This window comes from Trachinotus anak, unplaced genomic scaffold (assembly GCF_046630095.1).
Source record: "Trachinotus anak isolate AG129_WGS33_773 ecotype Australia unplaced genomic scaffold, CSIRO_AGI_Tana_v1 ptg000004l, whole genome shotgun sequence".
Lineage (NCBI taxonomy): Eukaryota > Metazoa > Chordata > Actinopteri > Carangiformes > Carangidae > Trachinotus > Trachinotus anak.
In genome coordinates, this window is record NW_027273855.1 from 19,401,822 (window position 1) to 19,424,865 (window position 23,044).

General features: G+C 41.7%; 1 protein-coding gene across 5 annotated transcripts in view; it reads right to left on the reverse strand.

Annotated features, from left to right (window-relative positions):
- LOC139620821 (cadherin-4-like) overlaps positions 1-23,044 on the reverse strand; it is a 399,662-nt gene that overhangs the window by 9,120 nt on the left and 367,498 nt on the right. For all 5 annotated transcript variants that reach the window (XM_071476746.1, XM_071476743.1, XM_071476747.1 and 2 more), the window contains 4 exons: positions 19,518-19,655; positions 14,736-14,921; positions 10,349-10,605; positions 4,720-4,862 (listed from right to left, as the gene is read on the reverse strand). In XM_071476746.1, coding sequence (XP_071332847.1) covers positions 4,720-4,862; positions 10,349-10,605; positions 14,736-14,921; positions 19,518-19,655 — 724 coding nt within the window. The remainder of the gene's footprint in view (positions 1-4,719; positions 4,863-10,348; positions 10,606-14,735; positions 14,922-19,517; positions 19,656-23,044) is intronic.

Consider the following 23,044-nt stretch of genomic DNA (forward strand, 5'->3'; position numbering starts at 1 on the left):
AAACTCCACTATTCTGTGTTGGAAATCTGGCAGATTTAGCCAAACAGATCCATTGTGTGCTCTCATCTGGGTGTTAACCCTTCAGTCATTGTGACTTTTTATCTTTTAACTAAATGTGATCTTATGAGTGCATAGAATTTTAGCAACAATCTTATTTTACATACAGTGGTGCAGATGTTACCTGTTAGGGAGCTCCGAGGATTGTGATACTCTCTTATTTAAAAGCCTGTAGACTTTACAACACTGTTGTACCTGAGTCTATGTTGTTAAGTTTGTGGAAATTGTTAAGGCGATTGGAAAGATCTGGTGTGATTCATCTGCAGGCAGCCATTGCAGGTGCTGGTTCACTAGAATATTGTCAGCCTTGGTCTGTAATAATATGCACTAGTGCACACAGACACACACACACACACACACCTCCGTTGTAGACAATCTTGAAGCATTTTGCACTGACTGAACAGAGCAACAGACCATCAGGGACAGCATTAATAGAGAACTGAGGGTAAAAAATAGACACTTAAAGCAATCACAGTGAGATAGCAGAGCAGGGAGAAGAATGGATGAACGTGTATGTGTGGTATGAAAATGTGGCACAGAGAAATTGGAAAAAAAGAGTGCTTGGCTGTATAAAGCTCAGAGCTGTTTATTGAGTGTGTGTCAGGGGGTGACGACCCTTAGCTGCCTCCAATTACGAGCCATTTCCCCTCCATGCCCCAGTGGCTGAGCCATTGGAATCAAGCGACCCAAGGGCCCATCTCTGGGATGAGATAAGGGCGATGTAATTTACAAAGAGATTTATGCAAAGCTGACAGATCTGCCAATTAAACATGGCAACAGAGCAAGACATTTACCACATGAGGAGTGAGACACAGTTAAAGACGGAGGGCTGTAAGTGAGTCCGTTGACAGTTTGAGCTCTGTGTGCTTGGTAATACTACGATGAGTACTGTAGATCTCAAAATAAAATGCAATTACTTGATAAAGACTTATCAAATGATCACTAAAGACTATTCCATTAGAGCTCTGGTAGAGTTTTGCAAGAGTTTCAAGTGGAGTTGACGACTACAATTGCTGATGAAAAGTAATTTATTGGTAAAGTCTAGGTGAGGGTTACTTTAAGGCCAGGTTTAAGGTTTTATAGTGTAGATATACATCAAACAGACAAGTGACACTTAACATCTATTTCATTCCACCTTATACTTACTTTAATTCAAACCTGGGTAATCCACATATAAGGTGAATAATGTAACAGCTGTACCTTAAATAGATAGTTAAATAATGAAAAATGAAATAAAATGAAAACAAATGTAACAAAACCTGTTAATGTTATTAGCTATGATGAGAAAATGTAATATTTGGCTAACAAGTTAATAAATTAAAATTATTACCTGATAAGGTCTGACTTAATTCATTGCACTCTGACAACAATAATATGCTATGACAATGTCTATAGTATGATTACATCAACAAGAAAAGAAATCATATTCAGCAGGTTGGATAATAATGTTACCTTTAAACAACTTCTAACTGCTTTGAATACATTTACAACCTATTTATAGGAACATTTTATTTGATTGTGTCTATTTACATGCTATCCAACAGTTTTATCATTAGTGTCTACTTTCATATGTATTGTTATAAGTACATATTCTTAACATGCTGTCTTTAATGCCAATTTAACGCATCTATATACCGAACCATAAACACATTAATAAACGCACACACAAACACATGCAAATACACATGCTGCAGCATTCTGCTTGTTTGTTAATCCCAGCCATGTATGGGGGACATGTGGAAGCAGCTTGCCACAGCTGATAGGAGAATTATGTGGGTTTTAACCAGCTAAATAAATAATTATGTTTGTGTAAATTCCTCAAAAGGATTTGTATTAACTCCTTTTTTTGATGGTGGCTCAGAGATGAGAGGCATGGTGAAAAGACTTGTAGCAAGCCCACCATATGTTCTTTGAAGAGCACACAAACACAGAAACAATAGCATAGGTGTTTGAAAAGGAAAAGTGTGTGTCCGAAAGGTCTGAAGCAGTCAGATTGTGTTGGGGGGCAACATAAAAATATGGTGGCAGTACAAGTGTACTTCTCACCATGCTGTCACCACCTCTCCATGTCCCGTCCTACTATCCTTACTGTCTCATAGTACTTCTTACCATAATCCCTCTCATGTTATGACGGCTGGCACTCCGGCAACACCCACATAGTAAGACTGATTTACAAACACACACACGCACGCACGCACGCACGCACGCACGCACGCACGCACGCACGCACGCACGCACACACACACACACACACACACACACACAACTTGAACTGCTGGCTTCACATCTTTTGGATTTACTGCAGTCCCAGTATCAGTCAAACCTAGCAGTGACATGCCTGTCTACAATGCGCTTTACAGAGGTCAGGTGAGAACATGCTTTTTAAGGAAATAGGCGATGTACTGAAATGATAAAGAAGGCCAGGAACTACGAGGCACAGAAAAAGAACACAGGTTAGAAGAGATGCTTGAGAAGTACAAACAACAGGAGCGTGTCAACCTCTAATCCCACTGCCTCTTCCTTAGCATCGTCACAGCAGATTATACATCACGGTGTCTGACATTGTCAGTCATTGCAAATGAATGTGCAAAAACACACATACACAAACACATGCTCACATAAATGTTTTGGAAATGAGTGCATTCACACATGCTCACAACTATAAATACACCAATGTTTCAAAGCCAGCTCAACTTAAGGTCAACACACCAGTGCACTGCACGTCACTGATAAGGCAACTGGGGAGGGAAAAAGTATTCTCTTTTTTAGTTGAGAAAAAGCACTCACTTCCATTTGAGAAAAAAGGAACTTATTTGTTTGCTGTGATTGAGTTTGTGCTCAGTTAAGCTTGAGTTTCAACTTTGAGGCAGAGCAAATAATATATGCAACATGAATTGTGAGAAGTGGAAGGAGAAAGCAGGCATGGACAGAAGAAAAGAAGGAAAGGAGAGGAGAGGAGAGGAGAGGAGAGGAGAGGAGAGGAGAGGAGAGGAGAGGAGAGAGGAGATCAATGATGTGACCAGTTGTTTGAATCCAGGATTTTCTGTAACTCTAGCTCAGCTGCACTGCACTTGAATATTGCTTGTGTGTTCGTATATCCCTCTAAATCCACGCAAATGTCTCCATTTTTATTAAGCTGTTATATATATATTCAAGTAGCTTAACTTAAAGACTGTGTGCTCTATTTAAACAGTCCAGTGGAAAAATGATTGCTGCACCAGATGCATGGTTTAAAAGGGTTGCACTTAGTCTCTTAGGTAATGATGGGAGTGTTTTGGGCATAACATGCAAAAAAAACTAAAAAAACATGGAGCGTGCCAACTCCCATTCCCTTTAAAAGCCAAGCATGCTTGCACCTTGGCATTGCTGTTATAATGGCATGATTTTTGACACAGAATTAGTCAGAACTAGTCATGGTTAGTTGACCAGTGAGTTTGTGCCCTGAGGGGAAAGGAAGAGTTGAGAGAATCAATGCGTTGTGCTCAGCTCTATTAAGCTCTACGCAGCTCTACTAAGGAACAACGGCACAAATCACAATGTTAGACATCTTTTATGTAATATTATGAGAAGAGTAATAATAAACTTTTGGTTCACTATGAAACCTAGACAAATTTAGTCTAGGTGATAAATAGGAGACACTGGGGGGTTTACCATGTAGTAAGAAAGAACTCCTCTCTGCAGAGCCTCATTTTAAGGCCAACACGCCCATGGACGCTCAGATGTACGTAAGAGTGTTTGCTAGCAATGTGGGAGCTGGCTGGGGACAAGTGCGTCTGGCTGAAACTAGCAAAGACGCTTGCAATGCAACATAGGAGCCTGCATTTTAGAATTCAGTTTCAACCTTTTTGTGATTTTTCACTTTAACTTGTATTTATCTACACAGCGGCTCCTACCCAACAATGATTGACATTCACTCTACTGGAATCAATGCTTTGATAATTATTTAATTATTAATTATCTTTATTATTATAGCCTAAAATAAGTTGTTCCTGGCACTCATTTACTTCTGTACCCATATGTCTCCTGCCAGTCATAACCCCTGAGTATATGGTACATACATAATGCAGACAATGTGAAACTGCTCTTAAATTAATGAGTTTCAAAGTTTCAAAGTGATTACTATTATTTCATTTGTGTTTAGATGTACATCATACTATAGTACCAGATGATGGTCTTACCATATCAGAACTTTTTGTGAGCATTACTAAGAAGTTTCCTGCTCTGTGATCCTGTGCCATAATTGCTAGGAGTTTAAAACTGGAGATCACTGACACAGGGAAATGTGTTAAGGTATGTGTTAAAGCATCTTTTGATCAAAATTGCATTTATCTTATCCCTGTTCAAGAACAACCAGCATTCTTATATAAATCATGGTGACCAGTGTGAGAATGATAAGTTGCAAATGGATTCAGTGTAGAGAGGGTAGCTTGATAATATCTGTATAATCAATCATAGCAAGGGCTCAGATGTGCAATGTGTAAACAATGTAATGTGTTTTTAGCAAATAATGCCTATATTTTTATTTTATAGTGATAATGATTTAATCTATAATGCATTTTTAGCTTTAGTCTGGGTATTAACTGTTTTAGGGCTATGAAATGGACAGGGAGGGATGAGGAATGAGCAGTTCACTGATAAAATGTGCATTAAAAAGCATCTTACCATTGTCTGTTGCCAGGAATGTGGCTTCATAAATATTGTTTTTGACATAGACGGACTCCCGGTCGAGCATTGCCGTGGTTATTATCTGACCGTTGGTTCTGTTGATGGACAACCAGTCTGCGGGGTCATTCAGCTTTGAATACCTTAAGACACACAAGGACAGATCGATGGAGAAGTTAGCGCCAGGGTTTCTGTGTTTACAAGCAATTATAAATATTCGTGTGCATCCGTGTATACTTAGGTTGCCTGCACATACACACTCTCACAAAATCACAACAGCCTGACCTTCACACAGTTTAATTCTTCATTGACTTCTCCTCCAGAGCCTGCAGCCTACAGTCAATTTCACCTAATTTTTCACTCCTGTGTACCAAGCATAGGAGTCAATTACCTCTCTGGTTAAGCACTGCTGCAACTGCCTGTGTGTGTGTTGCATGCACATATTCTGAGGAAGTGCTTTCTTATGCTGGAGAAGGCTAAACTGCCTGACAGGGTAATAAACATGGATGTTTTAGTGTATATATGTTTGCAAATGTTCCTGTGGATGTATGAGGAAGCTGTGTATTGGCTGGACACAGGATGACAGAATCTTGGTAACTGATTGTCAAACAGGAAAGTGGATGTGGTAGCAGGTGGTGACACACTCCTGGGATAAAGGGCAGGGAAGGAAAAGGGGATCATCTTCAGGATTGAATCCCAATCTCACTCTGATCTAACTGTTCTTGTTTCTCTGGCTTTTGTCGCTTTCGTCTCGTTCCACAATTTCAGTTTTATCTGATCTCTCTCAACTCGTGCCACCTCACCTCATCTTGCTGAGCTTTTGTATTCATACATTTTCTTATCCCTGTCTGTATCTCATCCTCCTCTCATTCTCTCTGTGATATAGAGTTCATCAACTTCCACCTCTTCTGACTGCAATATCACTTTCTCATGTGAAACATCATCTGTGGACATGTGACACCTTGGCCTTACACAACAGGGTTTCTACATCAATCCGATTTCATTTACCGATTGTCAGTTTGGGCAATAAGGCCATGTTATTATATGGCCTACACTCCCAGCTTTTAAATCCATCTGAATTGAAATGGATTTGACCTTAACCTCGCTTTTATATTTATTGAATTGTTGTGTGCTTACTGTCAGTATACAGATGACTTGTTTATTTGTGTTTGATTAAATACCAGATGTACATTTCTACTTATATGGAGGAGAATGGAAGCTTAGAGGGGTGGGTGGCTGTAAGGAGGGGGTGGACAGAGAGTATAATCTCTCTCCTGCAGTGAGGTAGGTGGGATTTTCCCAGCAGGCAATGGGCATGATCCCAGGCGTAGTGCAGTGTGGGGAAGGGGATGACAGAGATCACATTCCCACACCCTAGCTGGTTTCACACAGGCTAGCCAAGCCCACAGCCACTAACTGGCGGACTGTGAAATCACCACCAGGACCACAGTGAGTCCATCACAGTGGGAGGGTGGGATAAAAGGGTGAGGGAAATGATCAGGAAAGGGTGGGAGAGGAAAGAGAGGCAGGGAGAGGTGACATTCGGAGGTAGCAGCATGGCTGTATGATCTGGTTTTAATATTCTCATTAAGACTTACTTGACACCTACTGCTATTCTCTGTCCAACTGCATCTCTGTTGGTTTTGCCATGCCAATCTGACTCTTTGCCATGACTGAGAGAAAAATGTTTTGTCTTTCCAGGCAAGGGCAGACAAACTGGTGCACTTTTGAATTAGCAGAGGGAAATTAAAGGCTAAGTTCACCCAAATAAGAGAAACATTGTTCCTGTGAAAAAAAAAAACATGCTGTTGAATAAAAAGAATACGTTTGTGAAATTTGTTTATTAACCAAGAGTTAGATTAAAAGCTCAATAAGACTCTCATGCATGTATGCTAAATATGAAGCAAGAGTCAGCAATTGATTAGCTTAGCAGCAGGAAACAGGTAACCCAGCTCTTTCCAAGATTAAAAATCTGCATACCAGCACCTCTAAAGGTCACTAATCAAAACAGCATATCCTGCCTGTTTAATCTGTTCAGAAACTGAAATCTGTAGCCCTGGAGATTCTGCTAATTGCCTGGCAACCTTACAGTGATGACAGGACTCCAGGAAATCACTAGCATTTGCCAGCATGTAACTCCCAATAAAACCACAATGTAATATTTTAATACTGCAGTTTGTGTATAGATTAAAGACATGACATATAACGTGTAGTTATGTTAGAGGTTCTGGTACTGCAGGAAGATTTCTTTTGTACCTTTGAACAGAGCCAGGCTAGCTGTTTCTTCCTGTCCCCAGTCTTCAAGCTAAGCTAAGCTAATCATCTGCTAAATCTAGTTTAATATTTAGCATACAGACATGACAGTGGTACGCAGCTTAAAGCAAGAAAGTGAATAAACATATTTCCCAGAATGCCAAACTATTGTTCTAAATATGAGCGCCACAGGGGAAATTCAATGAACCTCCATTGTGTTGGAGGAGAGGGAGGAATCTCAAAGGCAGAAATCACACAATTTAGGCAAATAAAGCCAAAACTATCTGCATGGCTCAACAGAAGTGAGAAAATATGGTTTTTTGTTTGGGTTTTTTTTTTTTTGGATTAAGTGACCCTTTAATATCAGGGACAAAGAAGAACTAAAAAGAGACAGGAGAAAATGGTATGTGTAAGACTTTCTCTTCAGTAATGGGCTATAAAATACCACAGGAACTGCATGATAACACAAGTGGATGGGTGCCCTCTGATGATAAAAGCCATATCACAAAGGTTTGTTCACAAAGCAGAGTGCTCTGTTCACCACCACACTTTAATTAAGTCTCCTAAACAGCCCTCAGTGCAGATGTAATAAACCTTACAAAGCAAATGAAGTCCTGAATGAACAGTCTTTGCAGCTGAGCTAATTTCCAACACACTGAAAGCACAATCCCCTGTATCATTAATCCTGTTCTTCAATAAAACTCTGAATAAGTTAAGGACAGAATATAGTTAACTTTATACAGCCATGTTGACTTGCTTCAGATTTTCTGATAGCACTCTGTGAACAATAGGGACATTCTGGCCATTAGAATGATTCCTGTGGAAGCACTCACAGTGTTTTTGTTTACAAGTCCCAATTGTCAACAACATTACTGTGGGCAATTGGCAGTCCCTATCGCTAACTTTTTAATGAAGTGCAGGGCCAATTTTTTTGTCCTCCTGGAAAGGTAAACGGTTTTTGTTTACTCTAGTGCCAGTTTGGTATGAAAAAACTGGTTTACATGCCATATACTAGGTGAAAGTTCTTCCTGTGTCTTATTTCCAATGCTTTCCTGAGCTCTCCTCAACCTCAAGGTTTCTCTCATTTGGGAGTTGGTTGGTGTGTGAGCATAGCTGGATGTATGATTAGGCCTGGCAGGTTGGTGATCTTAGCAAGCAGCAGGGAGAGGTATGACATTTATTTTTCAAAGCCCCGACCCTGAGGATGAAAAATGTATGTCTCAAGCTTAGTCAAGGAGGCTTGGGTAATCATTTACGCCAGTGTCTCCAGTCCCATGTCTCGACCTTACTGGTTGGGTGTCTGACAGGTGATGCATGATGCTTCACTCTTCCTCCCCCTCCTGCTCCCCATTCGCATGCCATGATCCTGTCCACATTGCCTCCTCCACAACCCCAACAGCACACTGTCAGTCTGTCCCTCCTTTGATAAGCACCTGTCAAGTTCATACCTTGACCCGGCATCAGCTCACCATCCTCAGTTCCCTTCTGCCTCTCTCTGCAGTCCCTTAGGTGTTTTCTCACCTTACTCTGGACCTCTACAGCTCCCTCTAAATCCTTTCCTTGTCTCTCTTCTCTTTATGTATCCCCGCCTTTCATTTATGCAGACATACTGCACTTTACCATATGCAAAGACAGGCACCATAAATTACATGTAACACAAACAGTGATGTCAAAACTAAATGTCTCCCCCATGCAAACAGACATGTCAAATAAGTATTTGGTTGATGGGGTCAGGACGTATGTATGTTCAAAAATGAAAGGTGATGTGAACACTGTAGAGGGTTTCAGCTGATTGGAAAATATGAACCCCTGAATTTCCTTTTCTTCAGAATAATGAGGATTCAGAGGGAACAGCTGTGATTAGTGCCCTTGCATAACAGTCTCGAGTAGATACCTTTTATGGAACTGGTGTAAAGCAGGGGGATTGATAGTGATCCTATCCAGATGGATCCAAATGATTGAGGTGGTGGTTTGCCATCTCTACAGGCCTCCTTCCTCAAGTGGTGAGAGCAGAGGAAGGAGATTTGGTTTATGCTTGTGTTAAGGAGACCTTGACAGACCACAACATGCTTGTAAAAGGTTAACTTAATTCCACGATGTACAGAACTGCAGTCGTGCACAGGTCATGGAAAAACAGGAAGGAAAACAAAGAGGTCAAAGTGAATTCAACAGAGAGAAGATGAGAGCGACAGACACAAAGAGAAGGCAGAGAGAGAGAGAGAGAGAGAGAGAGAGAGAGAGAGAGAGAGAGAGAGAGAGAGAGAGAGAGAGAGAGAGAGAGAGAGAGAGAGAGAGCGCCCAGCTGGTGACTTTGGCATCTATCTAAATTATAATGTACACCCAATTTACTCTCATTTGCTGTGAAATTAGCGGTGAAATTTGTTTAGATCTTTTCCCCAGAGAAAATGGGAAGGAAGGGACTGTTGGAGTGTGGGGTGGTTGGAAAGAGGTGGTATTAATGTCACACTGAACAGCCATGTTATCAACTCAATTGCCGTGCAATACAGGGGCAGTTCCAAATTACACCAATACACTCACAACAATCTATAAGGACACTCAACATGTGACCATGAGTGGAAACACATGTAATCTTGCAGCTGTGTGATTGTAATCAAACGACTGCAACATCAATACGAAGCAAAGTGTATTTCATAGATTACCTTAACTTTGAAAGGCAATAATGCAGTCACTGCTACTGTCAGGCTGACAGCAGGACTGAGGAAAGGTCTGCTGGTCATTTAAAGGTTGGTCTACATTTAAAATCCAGAGAGGCTTAGCGCCGAGAAAGAACACTGCAGGTGGACATAATGCTGTGTCAGGCATTTGGGCTCAAGCCAGCTGTTACTCTTATTCTCCCCCTGCCTCCATCTTTTCTGTTCTCTCTCTCTTGCTGTTTGTGTGTGTGTGTGTGTGTGTGTGTGTGCACCTGCATGCATGCGCGCATGCAACCTAAAGAATGCACACACTTCTGATTACCCCAGAGGCTATTGCTCCCTATTAACCTTCTTACCCTCCTTACTCAGAGTTCTCCACTGGCTCATAAACTTCGCAGAGTAAGACTTTGAGAGATGGGTGATGCCAAAATATAGTCCCCTTGTTGAACTTTGGCCCCTAACTACTGACATGGAACCTATCCAAGAGGCTTTTTAGCCTGCTGCTGGTGCATATGCAGGGATTTCTGCCAGGCTCGTACTTACAATGCAGCTAGCAAGACTTCAAGCCTCATTCAGACAATATGCTTCTGTGTTCAGAGACTAAGCATATGTAATAGAAATTATGTAATCAACTTTAACTGATTTCGCAGTAACAAAAAAGTCAGAATTACTCCAGTTAGTACACCCGTTTTGCAGTCCGATCTATTATATTCAATCAGTACCTGATTGTCTGCTGCATCTGTAGACGGTCGGGATCTGAGGCAGAGAAGGTTGTCAGGCTGGTGCCAGCAGGGACACCCTCCTCAAAGCGGATGTGTTTTGGGTTCGTGGGGAAGTAAGGGGGTTCGTTGACATCCTGGACGGATATGGTGACCCCAGCTGTAGACTGGAGTGAAGACTGGATGCCACTGGCTAGGTGGGCCTGGTTGGACACCACCACCGTCAGCATGAAGGCACGGTTCATCTCAAAGTCTACCGGCTAGAGGAAGGAAGGAAGAGTTAATGACAGTGTGACAGAAGATAGTTCAACTGAATGCAGGTAGTTTAAACATTACAATGCCTCAAAATATAATTTTTAGATAATGAAATTAAGCACTATGTACATCAATACACATCCCAGTCACACTTGAACACCACAATATATATGTGTGTGTGTGTGTGTGTGTGTGTGTGTGTGTGTGTGTGTGTGTGTGTGTGTGTGTGTGTGTGTGTATATATATATATATATTTATCTTGAGAAATAATTAAGTGGAGTTGTTTGTTTTGTTTGCACAAACAATATTTATATGCATATAACACTGGAATGTATGTATTATGTTGTCCTGTATAAACAGTATAATCTTTACTTACTTTTTGAGTGGGAAAATAGGTGATACTTAATTATTTTAAAAAGAAATACATTCTTCATGTGAAACTACTACTTTACTACTTTACAGGAGAAAAAAAGAAACAAAAGCCTGTTCTCATCTTATGAGAAATGATTATTGCTAATTAGTAGCATTACTGACATTATTACTTTTTATGAGCAGACCAGCATAGGTGTACTATAAATATCATGCTAATTATGTTCAAACCCTTGTTAACATTTGTCTTTCACCCGCGGCTGGGGAATAGCTGTTGAACCTTGTTGAGGATAAAGAAAATTAACAGATGTTGTGTCAAGTGGTCCCCTGTTGAATTGGACCCATATTCTCTCAAAACAACTAACCAACACACACACGCCTGCACGCGCGCGCGCACACACACACACACACACACACACACACACACACACACACACACACACACACACACACACACACACACACACACACACACACACACACACACACACACACACACACACACACACACAGGGATAGAGTGGGAATAAAAAACAGCCCAGGACTTTTGACAGGCATACCAAAACACAATACATAAAATAGAACAACTGGCGCACTAAACTGTAGTTTTCTTTTTATCACTTTCCTCTGTGAGTTAGTAGCTATAGAGCGTGTGAGATTAGACTGGACAGTACAATACAATACCAGACATACTCTAATTTTAGTGGTTTTCCTTCATTCATTGGATTTTTCTATAATAAAAGTCTGTAGATCTGAGCTGATCACACAGAATTTGATACTTAATTTAGCATATTAGAATTTCTGATGAAACAAGAGCAGGAAACAAAGCTATACAACATTATGCTGCTAAATTAACTCAGACTAGATTCCTGCTGTCTTCCGTCTACTGCTTATACTGAAAAATTTGACTGGTGTTTTTACTGGACTTACTGAGAGCTGTACCGGGAGCTTTGGTCTTGAACCCACTCTGCTGCTCTGCTCCTTCTGTCTGTTGCCTGCAACTAGGTTTACCGCTATTTGAAGCAATTTGGATTTTTCTGGATTTAAGCATCTTTTTTCTGAGCTTTTCAGACACATTTTTTGTTTAACATTGTTCCTGAACCGAATGTAGTTTACCGGAGAGGCAGAAGTGAGGGAGATGATGGCCACACACAATCACAGCCTGCAGGCTGCTCCATTGGGCCAATCAACACACACAGAGCTATCAATCTCTCTCTTTTATTTTCACCTTAAGCCACTGGTCCAGTAGCCTACTGCTAAAAGCTGTCGTGAAGTTGATGTTGAGTAAAAGTCATAAACTTACTGACAGTAGTTGTCAGAGCTTATTTAAAGGACCTAACACGATAGCCTGCATGATCTATTTATACAACTATTGTGTTCACTGACCCTGTCACTAGCTCTTGTGGCCTTACAACCAGTCTGGCCCACTGGGAATCTTCCCATGCCTCCCGATTAGCCGCTCCGTGCTTGAACACACACGTACACGCCCTGAGAAGAGGCAGCAGGGCTTATACTATTCTTAGGCTGCTGTCATGGCTCTGCCTTTTGAGCGAGTGTGTGTGTATATGTATACTCTACAGGGGGTTTTACCAGCTGAGCCTAAACCAGAGTGACGGTTCTGTGCTCCCCTAATGAAGACTACATGATCAGGTTCAAATGACAACAACAGGAAGCAAGGAAATAAAAAAGAGAACAAATACGCTGCTTGTAGGTATTGCTGGCACATTTCTAAATAGGCGGATGATGATTACTGCCGCAAGCCTTGTGTCTGTGGTGTTTGATTGTGATGTTAATGACTTTGAACATATCTTTATGTTGCATTGCCTCAGTGTTATCAGGGGACAGTGTGGCAGCAAAGCTGTGATATAAAAAAACATCCTTAATCAGGCAGCTTGGTTGACAAGGGCACTGGTGTGGACATGTCTTTGTGAATAAAAGTAAGTAAGTAAAGTAAATGGAAGCACATCGGGGTGTATTCATGTGTGACCCTATGGTGCACTGGGAACCCATTTACAGGCTAACCACGCTCAAGGCTCTTTGATCTACAGCCAGTGGTATTCAGAGCACAGGGAGGTCTAGAGGATAGCTGTAGGCTAACTACAAACACACACACACACACACACACACACACACACACACACACACACACACACACACACACACACCCACACCACACACACACCCTGAGGGAAGCCGGAGGGGTGAGAGGTCAATAACATGGCTTCCATCTTTTGCCCATGAGCCGTCACATCTTACATCTTTTCTATATCGCTTCACTTGTTCCTGTTTCCTTCTTACCTTACTTGTTCCGCTGGATTCCAACCCCCCCCCCCCCCCCAGGATCTGTATCTCTCAATCCTCGGAAATCTGTCTTTGCCTCACTTCACTCCACTTCCCCTGTCGTCTACCGTGTTTATCATAAGCTGTGATTTACATATCTTAATGACTCATTTGAACTGAGCGGGTCTGTTTGTGTGCTTTTATGCGTGCTTGTTTGTCTACTGGCTTTATTACCATGCAGTAAAATGAGAATATGTCTCATAAACTCCTCAGAGAGCAGTGTAAATGTATGACGTGTATAGGGTAAGACCTTGCCCTTGTTTACAAAGGAGCTCTGATCCCTTGTGACAGATTTGCCACATACCTGGGTGTCAGTGTGTTTCGATACCTTGGTAGAAACAGTAACATCAAGGTGGCGTATTCTTTTTGCCTTTTTGATTTTACCTATGGTATGTTGTCTGTTGTGAACCATTCTGGCTCCCTTTCCCTGGTGCAAGCTTGAGCCCCTCTGTTTACTTGTTGAGACAGTCTATTTCTCGTTTCTTCCCAGGGGGTGTCCTGTCTCTTATTTTTGATTTCCTGATAACCTCCCATGGGTCTGTGTGGAAGCTTATGGCTACCCGGCTGCCTGCTGACTTTTACATCAGGGAGTGAGGAATGGATTATAAAAGGCAGTCATCTAGAGATAATGAAGAGAAACAAAATGCCAATGCTCATTGCTCAGGGTGCTGTGGGAATTATAGGGAGGTGTTATTGCTATTTTTTAAACATTATTGTAGGATGTGAGATGTGATTTGTTGGAGTCAGATACACAAGGACAATACCCCTGGGTCATCAGGGTCACAAAAATAAACAAGTTATTTCCACAAAACTCATGCGACATGATAATCACATTCACGGTGAGCCACTCATGGATGAACACACAAATACAAATCCCAAAGGCCATTCAACAGCATGCACATTTACACACTTTAGATACACACACAGAACACTAGCAGAATATCATACAGAGTTTATTTTTCCTCTGGTCCATTTTCTTTATTGTTCCCTAAATGGTTCAAAACCCTCTGGACAAGAGGGTTGAGAGGTTGAGCACTAACACAGAAAGTTGTTACAAGACATAGCTTTGTTGTTGCTGTCATTTAACACAGCAGCTAGCACATTATGAGTGTATAAAAACTGTTGCCTTTGTAATTGAGAAATCAATACCTAATTTGCTACAGTGGTCTTGGCAGCCATTGTGTTTAAGTCTGTGAGTGAGTGTATGTGCTGCTTCTGAAGGGCACAGTGGCCTCCAATCCCTCATTTGGACATAAAGGGGCATATGAAAGGCAAAGACCCTAGCCTGTCCACATTCCAATCGGTAGTCTATTATTATTGCTTGTGCTTAAATCCACAGGGGATCTGACATTCAACACAGAAAAAGAGATGACACTTCTTCTACAGGTCCAGAGGTTGTGCATGTTCTGATAGACTGGTGTCTTACCTTAACCACGGTGACCATGCCATCATTGGTGACAGGGTCAGTGCGGATGGTGAAGTGCCCAGATGGGTCTCCGCTGATGATCCTGTAGATGGCATTCCAGTTAGGCGAATGTGGTTGGTCAGCATCTATCACCGTCAGATTAGTCACCACAACATCCACTCGGTTCTCTGGGACCTCACCGGAAAACTGTAGAAGTTGAGAAAAATGTTACCTTGTGATATGTTGCTGTGAAATATCTTGATTTTGAGTGTAGCTGAGGTCCTTTGAGATCCACTGGGTATTTGAATGTGATAATTTCTACAAAAAGCCATAGATTGCCTATCTCTCTTTTCCATTTTTGGCTGGACCACAACAGTGGGACCAGCTCTATAATCACTCATGTCTGAGTGAGTAATTCCACCATTGGTCAGACAAATGGTTGAGTTGGAGTTTCCCCATTGGCTGTTGCTCTCTCAAAATGAACTGTCGCTCATTTCTATAAGGGGCGCGTTTACAGCCTGCAGTTTTGCCAACTTAATGCAAACAAACTTGTTCTGTTGTCTGACAGAAGAAACAGAAAAACATGTAAATGAGAATAGCTTCATTGGGAATTTGGCTGTATTAAAATACTGTATGTGTGAGCAGAGTGTAGGAGAGAAGGAAACAGATAAAAAGCTGAAACCATATGACACTAGGCAAAATGCAAATATGATGCAATGATGTCAGTGGTTTACAGTGGTTCCAAAACAGTTTTCAACTGCATCCTTAATTTCATACAGTGACCATACATGGCCCAGCCATGTACTAGGTTTTGACCTAGTCTTGTTTTTGTAGAGCCAGTCCTCCTTTCAGTTTTCCAGGTAGAGAAAGTTTAATGATCTCACTTTTACCACCACTGAGCTGTAAACAAGCAGTAAACCCAGCTGCACACCAGCAAACACATCCGAACAGGGGCGTTGTTCCAGTCTCAATGATTTCTGCTTTTTCTGCCTGCCTTGTACCCATCCTTTATGAGCAATAATATTTCATTCCTTTGAAAGCCAGAGTGACAAAGGAGGAGAGAAAGGAGCCAGCAGTGGGGAGGGTTAAAACAGCTGTTCGAGTGTATATGAGTGGCTTTTAGTTGTCCCCATGCTGTACAAAAACATGTGCTTTGTCCTGATAAGCCTGATGAGGAGTGAGCTGCTGTCTGTCATGTGTCTGTTATGGTGGGGATTGATCAAAGCCATGTAGGCTCAGGGGATAAAGCCCACAAAGATGAACCAACAACAACAAGCAGTCATCCACAGCCCCACCTACACAAACAATCCATCAACTCTTAACCAATCATGTGGGGTCATAGGGGGAGCACGTTGGCGTGTCTTCACCTCATCTCGAAGCAACAGGCATGTAGCACCATATAGTCACCGTGTCACCATGAATAACATGTGTGGAAGAGCCGCTGAGCCGCTTATGTGAGTGTAGGATATCAAAGAGCAAAGCCCCAGACCAAACACTCCAACAGACCATAATACCCTGCCTGGCACCCTCGCATCACCCAGCAAACAGTCAAAAGCAGCGGGAAGATTATGGGCCTGCATCAGGAGAGCTGTTCAGAGACTCAATGACATTCTTAAGACAACAGACAAGTCCGGGTGGTCCTGATGCACTGCCTGCATTGGATAAGTACGCAGGCTGTGGCATGTTTGTGTCAGAGTGAGTGTGTGTATGTGTGTGTGCTTGTGTGGTTTATTACTGTGGTTTGGTTCAGGGACTCCCCAATGCCAATTCAATAAAATAAAACTTGAGAGATGGCTCTTGAGCTCCTAAGGGCCCTTGAGCATCTTCTTTCTCAGTACACAGTAACAACTAAGGCAAAGTGTTAACCAGATCAGATGAGAGACTTTGAAGGGCCCATCGCAGCTCTTATTATCAATATACCCGTTTAAGACTTCTTCTCTCATTATCTCTTTACAAAGTGGGGGATTGGAAGGGGTTACATCAGGCAGCCAAACCTCGAGTCATAAAAATCTTATTTATTTTTCTCATAGGCAATCTTCCATGGCATGGCAGTTTTAAATTCCCTACAGGTAAAACTCTACATCATCATTAAAATCACTTAGCAAATGAATTCCAAATTGCAAAATTGCAAAAGAAAACTGTGAAACATTTTGGGTTAAATCTAAATAGAAATTGAAAGTGAAAATAATCTTTTTCCCCGAACAAACACTATCTCCGAATTCTTCACTATATTCAAGCTGTTCTATCTTTTTTAGAATTTTTTTTATGATTGTGAGCTTTGACGTTTGGTGGGGTTACTGTTAATAATGGATTGTGATGCAACATTTGTGAGCGTTAACACAGAGCATTATAATCTCACTTTGAAAAACCTTGGGGCTGTTCTTCTTCTTTCACTCTCTTAATGATTTATTAGCTGAATACTGCTTTGACACTAACTGTGTACTGCAGTAATGATTGTTTGACGGTGAATTGTTGTATGACCATGGAGCCTTTCATCAAAGGCTCAGACTCTGTCTGATCAGGTAGTTTTTCTCTCTTTGATACTGTATCTTGTCCCCAACTGGTGGACTGAAGGAAAGGAGGGGGGAGCTCCTGTGATTGTGACTGGCACTGAGTGCAGCTGACTTTCGAATAGCACTTGACAAAACACCTCTTGCCAACACCCTCACCCTCCTGTCACTATTTTGGCAGTGGGGAAAGACTAAAGCAGGCGAGGGGAGGTGAGGGGAGAGCAAGGAGAAATGACAGAAAGCTTCATCATAGGAACATTGTGAGGATAGCAAAGGAAGAAGGGAAATGAAGCACTGCAGTAAATCCTGCACAGAGTTTCCCCTGATTGCAAGTCTCTACACATTAGGACATAACATCCCATACAATATGAGATACAGTTATTGTTACAGTAGACTGCATGCATAAACAAATTCAGTTTATTTCATCTATCTGCATCACAGTAACAATGCAGGGCATACATGCAGCCCTGAATAGGCACCCAAAGCCTACACATACACCACCATTTGCCGCTTTGAAAAATAGGGCAGCCTCTGATAGGCATGATGAAATATTAATCATCAACATTAAAAACAAATTCCCCAAACTTTATATTTCTGGGACACATTGAAAGATCTATGGGGTTTATTGCAAACACTAAATATTTGCATAATGGCCTGCATTCTCAACAAAATGGCTTTTATGTTATCCCACCACTGAAATGGGTGATTTATGAGAGGAGTGGATAAAAGTGCTCCACTCATCGTGGCTCCAAAACCTCCACTAAAGTTTTTCATCAATATCCATGATGTGGCAATGGAAATGCACTTAAACACGGTGGAATACAGTTACAGAGTATCAATCTGTTACTGGCCACTATCATCAATACACCACCATCAGTTGAGAATCTTAATGTGGGGGGGGGTGCCGCGTCAGGAAAGACCTCTGATTTACAACGGGCCATGTCTGTGCTTTATCACTGCCACTGTAGAAAACAGCTCCTGTGACTAAATAATGCCTCATTCTTTCTCCTCTTCCCATCATTCTCTCAACACTTTTTTTCGTCTGGGAGTCTGGTCATGGTCCAGTCATCAACTCCCCATCCTCTTTGTTGTCTTTTTGTTCACCATCTCCTTTTTGTTTCATCCTTTTTCTTCTTCTGCCCCCTCTCTGTACATTTCCTGCTGTGTGTGATGTAGCAGTTCTCTGATGAGCTCTATGGCTGACACATGCTTTGCTGCCGTTGCTAACTCATCATTATAAGGGTGTTAATAGCCCCCAGGGCAAGTGCTAATGCTAACTCCTCTGCTTCCACCTCAAAGAGCCGAGTCTACTGTAGTGCTGATACCGCCTCAGCTGCTTTCCCTGCAGTTGCAGAGCTAAGCACCTTATCTACCCAACAGGCCTGTGCTCTCATCACCACTGATAGGAAATCACACGTACTGAATAATTCTGACACCTGAAGCTATACTGACACCTAGAAAGGTCTTTCATAACACGAAACCAGGATGCAGACAAACTGCCTGCACTTTTAGACCATCTTCACTGCCCCAAACAAATACATGTCTCTGACACAAAATAAATAAAACTTTGACTTTTGTGGCCTTCATTCCAACCATGCAAATAATAAATCTTTTCACTGAGTCAGTGAGAAATACTGCTGCCACCTCAGCTGTTCCACCCACACATCTGAACATTCAGTGGCACTGAGAGAAATAACCAGAGAGTTGAACTAAAGGGGAGTGGAATAAAGTGAGATAAACTTTTTAACAACACTAAATCTTCCACTTCACTAATTCATTTGATGATGATGTTGCTGGATATCACCACCAGTGACATGATACATTACATACATTACTTACTTTGGGCTTTTAAATTTTACCTCACTCTTAATAATGGCCTTGTGTAATCTAATCATCATTCTAAATATCGCAGTCATGCCAACAATCATTAATGATTTGCTGGCTCTAGTTTTCTTGCTGATGAAAGTCAATGATATGGATTTGTTTTTCCTTGTGTGTGTGTGCATCCTCTACAAGGAAATGAGTAAGTACCCTTTGCACTTCATAACCCTCCCTCACTGTCCTTGTGTAAATCTTCCTGTGTAACAACATAACACAGTGTTATAGTCATTTCCTTTCTCCTTTCCTCATGTCATTGTTCCATTTTTCAATCTCCCTTCTATCTCATCTTTAATGTCTTTCTCTCTCTTTTTCTCTAACATACTCATCATTTCCACCCTCTTCCCCGAACACAAAACCCTCTCCTTATAACAACTGTCACCCTCTCCCCACTCCCTTATTTGTAGCAACTCACAGTTCTGGAGGTCAGCATGGGAGGGTTGTCGTTGATGTCCGTGACAGTGATGATGGCCGTGGCTGTGTTGGAAAGGCCAAAGTTCAGGTTGCCCTCCATGTCCGTGGCCTGCACGATGATGGTATACTGGGACACTTTCTGTTAAAGGCAGAGACAGAAAAGACAGGAGTGTACAGTTATTCGTCTGCAAAAAGCTCTCTCTTCCATGAGTCTACAGCGGCAGCCACACACTGTGACTCCCAGAGGAAAAAAAAAGCTGAGCCTGTGTTCTGTTCTATAGTCACTGTCCATGGTTTTATTTGAAACACAGAATCGCAAGGGTGAAGTCTTTCATTCGACTGAGTTGAAACCTCCTCAGCGGAACATATCCAGACTTCTGCAAAGGCTGCACTGTGAAGCCTCCCCATGGGTGTGTCATCAAAGACATCACTTATTCACTGCCCCTGATGGACAGATGTGAAGACAATGTTCCAACTGACAGAGATTAATAGACTATCTATTGAGAAATGATATGAGAGAATGATAAATACCATTTCATCTTTTAAAATGACACAGTGTCACTTCACTGGAAGTTGAAATATGGCTCTCTTATTTGTATTTTTGTACTTGGGAGTGTTTGTGTGCTCTGAGCCATGCCGCTCCCTTCCCATTCTCCTTTCCTCCATGCCTCCCTCTCTTTACCAGCATCCTCTGTCTCTTCTTCTGTCCCAGAGTGCAGTTAATGGGCTGCAGGAAGGATGGAGCCCAGGAGCCGACAGTCTGGATAATGTGTCGCGTCACTGAGATTCCCAATTACATTCCCAGTGTCTCTCTCACCTGCTAATTACCGAGTAAATATCCCAATTAGGCCAGGACGCTACATCAGGAGGATTAGACAGCTCTTCTCAGTTCCTCTCATCTTGATGCTAGACGAGATGCTGAACTCCAACCTTGTACACACACTCTCATTAACACCCAAACACACACACACACACACACACCAGCACCCACAACGATCCACAAGCACATATACACACACCTCTTTTTCTCCATATCTTGTTTAGAAGCAGTGCTTGCCTGACTGTCCCATCAGCCTGTGTACAGCGTGTACACAACACTCTCACTAATTAGACAAGGGAGTAATTATGTAGCGCTCCTCTGAACCTCTCAGCATTGCAGCAACACCACAGCATACCCAGGTTCCTCTGGAGGACTGAGGTCTGTTACTGTCAACAAGCTTTTTAAAGTCCACTACAGACCAGTGGAAACCTTTAGAAGAGAATCTGTGTGGGAGTTTATAAAGGAGAGGAAAAAGACATTTCAAAAGTAAAGAACAGAGGAGAGGATAAGAGACAGCAGGGGATGCAGCTGAGGCACAAGGGAGCAGGATTACCAAAAATAGATGCCTGTGTTTTTGTTTTTTGCTTTTTTTTTTGCAGAATCTATCACCTCCAAAACCCCAGCTGAAGACTGGAATGGAGATGCATGAACTTTCAAAGTTTCAAAGGGCCAAAGTGCTGACTAAAAGTGGACCAGGGAGGCACTGCAGTGTGCTGCGTAGAATCTTCCTATGAAGTTTTTGTATAGTATAGAAGCTCTGATATTTCTCCTGCAAAGGTTTATACTTCTTATCTGCTCTGAAGAATAATGTTAAAGGAAAACACAAGTATGGATTTGTAAGGTTCAGAAACTGTTTAGTGTGCACACTATGAAAATAAATGCACAAATACATTTCTTTGAGAGCACATCTTATAGAGAAATAGATGCATGTAAATGTGTTTATGTCTCCATATGTGCAGCATGTGTGTGCGCTCGTCTACACCTGTCTTTGAAGGCATGTTTGGAAAGTGGGGACAGTTTGGATGGTCCTCACTTCTTCTAAAGGCTGTTTCATCTGTTCATGGGTCTTATATTAAAAAGCATTCTCAATATCTTGATTCTGTCCTTACCGTGATTGGATCTCAAAGAGCAAATTTAGGTTGATGAAGCTGACAGATTTATCAACAAGCATGGTCCCAGGTCAAGTGAAGTGATGATGGGCTATGGGTTTTACTTGTTCCTTACTTGGCAGAGACAGCAGGAAGATGCAGATATAGATGAGCTTTGGTCTTATGTTTGTCTTAAGAATATGGCCAGTCTCCACAGATCGCATTTACAACTGGCTGATATGTGATCGCTATGCACACACAGATGTGGTCTGTTTGACTCATCCATTCTGAGGGCACTCCCACACTGAATGTAAGTGATTAACTTTTCATAGTTTATCAAATTAATGAAATTAATTGAGTTGATTCACTATTAATTGGTTGACTGTAGAAAGTAAATAGAAGTAGTAAGTATAGTTCTTCAAATGGTATCCAAAACCCAAAGATATTCAATTTACAATTATATAAAAAAGGAAAAAAAAAATCAACAGATCAGTTATGAAAATAGCTGACACTTAATGCTCTGTTCATCAACAAACTGATTAACTGAACAGCTGTTTCAAAACTATGTGCATTAGCATACATCATCTAGATAAGATATCCAAATACAGATTGCATGTTGGTACCAGGGGTCTGGATCACAGTGGGGAAAGTGACAGAACAGAGCTTGAAACTCCCTCATTACCACCACTGATGTGCCCTTAAGCACTGGCGCTGCTCTCTGGCCAACCTATGACATGCGGTTTTAATGGACAGATTCCAGATGCAAATGTGTGTTAACTTCGATAATAACAAAAGGTTAGGGGGCTAGGGAATTAATTATGTCAATATGAGTCTCTTGAGTGATGTACAAAGATGCTTGTGTTAGGGGCGGTAGGGGTGAGTGGCAGGATTAGAATTGTACAGCTAAAACAGAGCAAAAATAAGCAGCAGACGTTAAGACATTTTTACTCCATGTCTCCTCTCTCTCTCTGCCTCTGGCATCCTTGAGTCTCATGTCCATCATCCTGTCTTCTATGCCAAATTCACACTCACGTACTCCCCCCTTATTGTAATACCCCATCTGCCTAGCTCTGTTTTTGTTCTATTGCCCCCTACAGTTTCCTTTTTTTCCCCTCCATTGCCTGTGTTTTATGGAGTGTAGATGTGATTATATGGGCTTTTGTGTTTGTCTGACAGGTGTCAAGGGCATTCTATCTAAGATATTTCCACTCTATCTTCACCACGGAAACACACACACACACACACACACACACACACACACACACACACACACACACACACACACAACCTGAGAAGCCCACTGCAGCATGATGTGTTGTTAATAGGTCTGTCACTGGTGACAGTTTGGGACGATGATCTGTCTCTGAGATTTCTTTGCAGAGTTGTCACTGGCACATCCATGTCACAAGAATAAACACATTTGGATCTTGTCACAACTTTTATAGCTCCATAAACAAGGTGACCGCAGAGGCAGGCAATTTAGTGTAAAAAAAAAAAAAGATGTGTGTGTGTGTGTTTGTGTGGTGGCAAATGGATACAAAAGATTTTAAGTTGCATCTCAGAGTGTCATCAGACTAAACAATGCTGTTCGGAGCTGCTCCATAAACAAAAACAACGGTA